The 6,000-nt window shown below is 39.0% G+C and overlaps 1 protein-coding gene across 13 annotated transcripts in view; it reads left to right on the forward strand.

Annotated features, from left to right (window-relative positions):
• The window catches only part of AGPS (alkylglycerone phosphate synthase), a 132,929-nt gene extending 129,360 nt beyond the window's left edge, over positions 1–3,569 (forward strand). For all 13 annotated transcript variants that reach the window (XR_014784820.1, XR_014784822.1, XR_014784821.1 and 10 more), the window contains one exon: positions 385–3,569. Coding sequence is in view for 10 of the 13 variants with exons in the window: in XM_084813788.1 (XP_084669914.1) it covers positions 385–506 (122 nt within the window). In the remaining 3 variants the exon portion in view is untranslated. The remainder of the gene's footprint in view (positions 1–384) is intronic.
• Positions 3,570–6,000: the final 2,431 nt, after the last annotated feature.

Below are 6,000 nucleotides of genomic sequence, written 5' to 3' on the forward strand. Positions count from 1 at the left end.
TTATATAAACAAAATACAAAAACATTTACTTGTAGGATTGGTGTTTCTGTTGCACCAGTGTGTCCTACTGAGATGGTTTGAAATATATGTAACTTCAATTTAATTATTTCTAATGTGACGCATCATCTTGGTTTAAACTTTATCCAAATTTCATACTTTATAAAGAGAGTAGGCAGTGTGGAATACAGGCTTCCTCTGGGAGTACATTGAGCTTAATGAGCTTGATAGTCTGGTGGGCTCAATAAATCAAATAAAGCAAAACATTTCTCATTTTTGAATAAAAGCATTTATCACCCAGTGTTTGTTCATTCATGGTCACAAGATTGATTGGCTCCTGCTATTATGGTGCATATTAAAGACTCTCTTTTTTGTGCTTTTTTCCAGTGGGCAAGTTACGGAAGCAGTGGCTGAAAGAGAGTATCTCTGATGTTGGCCTTGGGATGCTGAAATCTGTCAAACAATTTGTGGACCCCAATAACATCTTTGGAAATGGGAACCTTTTATAAGCCTATTTACTGTCAAAATGAAATTACAGAAAAAAATTATTTGAGTCCCATGGCTATCCCAGTATCCGAATATAGCATGGACCTAATTTCAAAGTTGTTTCCTCCCTTACATCTTTTATTTCTTCAGTTAAAATGATCATCCAGTTACTCATAACAAACCTTGACAGACCACTGCTAAACCTTTCACACACAACCAGTCCAAAGTATACTAAGGTCAATCCAGTTGATAACCTGTTTGGATGGCTTTCCTACTAGAGTGCAAGAATGTCCAAGAGTGACACTAGTGTTTTTGTTGTACGAGCCCCTCTTGATAGAAAAGCACATCTGGGAAGCAGATGAAAAATGGGATTTTATTCAGATAAAATAGGCTTGTCTGCTGAAAGGTTAAGCAAACAGAGAAGGAATGTTATGCTGCAATTTTCGAAATATCCAGCAATTTTGTTGCAGGAATGCCTTGCTAGTCTCCCATATCTGATATTGAAAACATTACTTAACAAAAGTATTGTCTAAATTGCATTTGTTGTAGTAGTACTTAATACTCTCAACAAATCTTAACTCAGAAGGGCAAACATTTCTTTTCGGATACTGGAAAATCTGTTACATAAAATGTTACAGCCTTCGAAATTTTGTCCTGCCGGTCTGCATTTGTTTTAGAAGGCAACATTTCTCAAGCTGAAAAAATGGTCCTGTTCTGTTTTTCCAGAAGAATAATATGAAGTTTCAACCATTTCAAAACTTTTAAGTGGTCTTTTTAATTACTAAGCATAGGTGTAATAATTTTTCCACATAAATAAAATGTGAAACTTCTACAAATATCAGTGAGCACTAAAATGAAATGTATGCTGAAAACACCATCTTAACACTGTTTATCAATATTTATGTTTTGAGGTGATCAAAGGCTTTTATGAAATTTAAATGGTTTAGAATATTAATTTAGTGTTGCCTGTCCTGGAGAGAGCAGTACTATGGCCCCTAGACAGTCTGGGGGGGGCCATAGGATAGTTCTGATTTCTGGATCCAAGGTCAGAGACAGTGCTCTGACCTTGAACCCAGGAGTCTAAGCTCCCAGCCCCTGCACAGCTGGCACAGCCTCGACCTTGGAGGGAGTGGAAAGGGGGCGTGCCAGTGGGCAGGAGAGGAAGGCACAGCTTACGCCATATCCCCAGGCCTCCTCAGTCTCCTTCCCTCCCCCTCCCTGACGCTTCAGCTAGATGGGCAAGAAAGACTGCCTCTGCTGCACCTCCCACCCTGCTTTTGATGGCCTTAAGCTGCCGAGTTGGGAGGCTTACTGCCATCCCCAAAGGATTGTGCCCTTAGCTAGTTTGTACCCTATGGGTTAGATCCAGCATTTTTTTCTGTCAGTGGTAGCATTCGGTCAGTGAAGTTCCCTCAGAAAGCTCCTGCCAGTGGAAGGGGATGGAGAGTGCCATCTCCCTCTTGTTCCAGGGGGCCCAACCTTGCAGAGCAAATTTGGCGGCGGGGGCACAGAGGACTACAGTGGACAGAAGAATCAACAAAAGACTATTCCTCCCTCATTCTGCAGGATTCATCCACAGTCAGAACCTTTTGTAGACAGAAGGGGCTGTTCTCTCTGTGGAAACAAATTGTGGATCCAACTCCATTTGTTCTTTTAAAAAATAAGCACTTCAAAGTTTAATTGATCTCAGTGGAATTAAATTGCTTAAAACTTGAATTATGCCCATAGTAACTCATCTGTGAAGATTGGATATATCCTGTTTCTGAAATAGCTTTAAATAAGCAAAAATACCTAAAATGGTGACTGTTGTAAACTTTTTGTAACTTTCATCCTGCTCTTGGTGATGAACACAAAAGTTTTAATAAATTAATTAAACATACTACACAGATCTGACAACTAAACCTTTAACTTTTACACTTTAATTTTAACTCATCATGCTTTTACTGGTCACCAACTCAAAACAGTATGTGGTCAAATTTTCAATTTTGCCCTGATACCCTAAAAAGCACCTGATACCCTAAAAAAAATAAACACATGCACAATATCACATCTCAGTGACTCACACTTTTCTGATCTTAAACCAAAAACATGGCTGTAATCTGGATAGCCCTTTTAAAACTTTACCTGCAAAAGTAAAAGAAAATTGTGGTGTATTTAGCAGAGATTAACTCTTTGAGCCAAAGTCTGTGCCCCAATAAACATTATGGGTGGAATTCAACTAGTTTTCCTATGCTGACAGAAGTCTTCCATCAGTGGAATAGGAAGGGGTGATATTTTCAGTGTTCCCCCCAATACACACACATCTGTTCTGGAGTGTCCCCCAAACAGAGCAGATTTTTGGAAGAAGCCTTCTGTCAGCAGAGGGAAACTACTTGGATTTCGCCTTGGGACTCAGCACAGCATCCAATTTTATGTTTTGACTGTGTACAAGGTATCCTTTATCAATATCAATCTGGTTTCTTTCTCAAATACAGGGATACTTTTGTTTTCATAGAAATAAGTGTGTTTTCATGTGCCTAATAAGCACCAAATCTAGGAACAAATGTTTCAGGGAAGAAAATTGCCTTTTTGATAGCATCAAAGAAAATGTTTCACTTCCTCGTTTTTTTTGCCTGTTCTGACCAAGTTTGTGCTATCTCTAAAACATGTAGGCTCATTTATGGTGCTCAGTTTATTTACTTTACTGGTAGAATTTTCCTAATCCTTTGTTACTGGAAATTGCACAGGGAAATACCCTTTGGGGATATACCCTTCGAGGATATTTTTCATAAATTTATAGATAACAAGGAGTGTTCAAATCATGAAGTATAAGCTTGTGTCATGTTAGTACTGTCCTATCAAATAACTGGGAAGTCGGTTGCAAAAGTGGACAAACTTGAGGATAAAGACACAATGCAGATAACTGTGAATATATTGTAAATTGCTTTACTTGTGTCTATTTTGCTAAATCTTGTTTCTTTTCCTTCCTGGTCTTTTTGCGAGGGAGAATTGTTCAGAGCATTAACAAGAGCACCTGTAAAACATGCCCAAGCTGAATGGTAGTTCAAAAAAGTGAGATGCTCATTAAAGAATACAAATTTACCACATGGAATACTATTGACTGTGCTTTCATGTAGTATCAACAGGATAAAAAATAATAGTGAAGGATACACAGGCATATGGAAGATGTTCATTTAATTTTCTCTAATGCTGAATTATAACTTCCTGGTGTCCTTTCACCAAAGCTGCAATACTCTTAAGCTACTCACTCTTCAGTAGGCTTCCAAAGGGCTGTGTATACACAGCCATGTACATGCCAGGACTCTTCTGGCCTTCAGAAGTGGCTTGTGTGATAAGGGGCTGGGGAAAACCCTCTAGAGCACCATGCAGCATGGTGCAAAAGGCTGCCAGAAGTGAAAATGGAGGCATGTGTGGAATCATTTTAGGTGTGTACATGTGGCTTTGGGGTCCTGGCCTTAATCTGAATTCTACCCGGCAGGGACTCCTGCAAAATAATAAATACTAATACAATTTTTAAAATGGCAAGATGGATACCTCAGCAAAATTGCAGTGACCCCTGAAGCATCTTCATGGTGTGCAGGAGTTAGCATGTAAAATGCATCACTGCTTTCAGGTACCTCTCCCACCTGACCAGCATCAAATGAGAGGCTGCTGTGTTGCTACTAAAGTCATTGGATCCTCTGAGCGCTGAAGTGCTGAGAGTGTTCTTTAGCCAGGGAAGCAGGGACCTTTCCCAGTCTCTCGGGATGACGAATGTGTAGGCCCCACCCCTTGCTGTATGGCAAATGTCTTTCAGAGTTTCCAAAGCAATTTGTGATACGTTGTGAGGGTCTTCAGTTCAAGGAAGGAAAAATTCAAAGCCCACTGGGCATGCCTGAGGTAGCTCTTTGGATCCTGGCCTTAGTACTCCTTCAGTTTCTGTTTAAGAATTGGACCTTTGTAGGTAAACACATTTTTAATGCCACCTTGACAGAAGTTATTCCACTTTAAGCCACGGTTGGCCATGTTTATATTTTCATTTACAGTTTTAACCCATTGTATCTTCTTAGAGTTGACGGGGGCAGCTTTCTCCACACACACACATGAGGCCTTGGGTGTAATGTAACTTTCCTGAATGCAACTCTCCATGTCACATGGCAGTCTACTTTTTGAAACAGGAATTTCTAAAGTAGTTTGCAATGTAGCAGGATGGGACAGCGAGTAGAAGAGTTGGGAATCAATAATTCTGTTGGCCATGTGTGAGCTCTGTGTGCCTAAAGTAGCTCTTTAGATCCTGACTAAGTGCTACTACCTTCTTTGGAGGGCAGGGGAAGAATTCAAGCCTGTAAAATATAAGATAGACTGTTACATCTCTTTACAATAGGACATATATTTGTGTGCTTACAGAAGTTTAGATGTAACTTCAGAACAAGGATTGAAAAAATATTCATAGTTTTGTGTCTTTTTTGTTTGGTAGGAATCATCTTACATTAAGAGTGCCTCTTAATTCAAAGGGCCAAACTATATGTTACATTAAATGTATCTTTACAATTGCATTGTGGTGGTAGTTCTTTAAAATAGCGGGGGGGGGGGGTGATCCAACTCTGGACCACAGCATAGGTGGGAAGCTTAACCCTTTCTGCCAGAACTGCAGTTCCAATCCAGACTGGAACCCCTCACAGCTGTTATTCTATCTGAAGACACATTTTAACAACATTTTTGGCCACAGGCCACATTAAGCAGTTCTTCCACTACAGTACTAACCTACTAAAGAATACAATTGAGTGTTCTGCTAATTATCTTGAGAATATGTTTTATGATATACTGAAAAGTTATTTATACAACTACAGTTATAATGTTGAGATGATAGATGCTTATTAATCAAGTGGTCCTAAACTTTCTCCTTAAGCTGATTAAATTAATACTTTTTGAAATGGCTGGTTGTTTTTACTTCATTGAATTATCGTTTGAAAGGTTAAAACAGCAATTGACACTTTGCCAAGCTTTATTCCCCAAAATTGTCCAATGTGTATCACTATTTAATAGCATTCCATTCTGTTAAGTGAAGTTTAAAAAAAAATCCCCCCAATCCCCCATCATTCTTCAGATACCAGCTTATTCCATTTCAAGCACCCAACCTTTCATTAGGATATACACCATTCAATATCCCAGAATTCTATGAACTGATGTCTCAACATTTTGTCTGACAGAATGTTTGCCATTTCAATGTCATAAAAATAAACACTTAAGGCATGTACATCCTGGGACATAGGTATAAAGGTTTATGAAATAAAGTGTATACCCTGAAGCTCAAGTTCCACATTACTCGGCATTCTAATTTTATATATACATTCTCTCTCTCTCTCTCTCTCTCTCAACCTAAAGCAAACTGGTCAGGCTGAGTCGAGAAAGGATATGTGAAGAGAAGCTGCTCAACCTGTTCTTTCCTGGTCCTTGTCTAGTCAAAATTGCCCTTCCTAAATTGTGTTTTCACCCATGATGGGAAATAGATGGGATATACTATATTTCTAAACAAAC

This window comes from Heloderma suspectum, chromosome 1 (assembly GCF_057233095.1).
Source record: "Heloderma suspectum isolate Gila_16-S chromosome 1, 16-S_ref, whole genome shotgun sequence".
Classification (NCBI taxonomy): Eukaryota; Metazoa; Chordata; class Lepidosauria; order Squamata; family Helodermatidae; genus Heloderma; species Heloderma suspectum.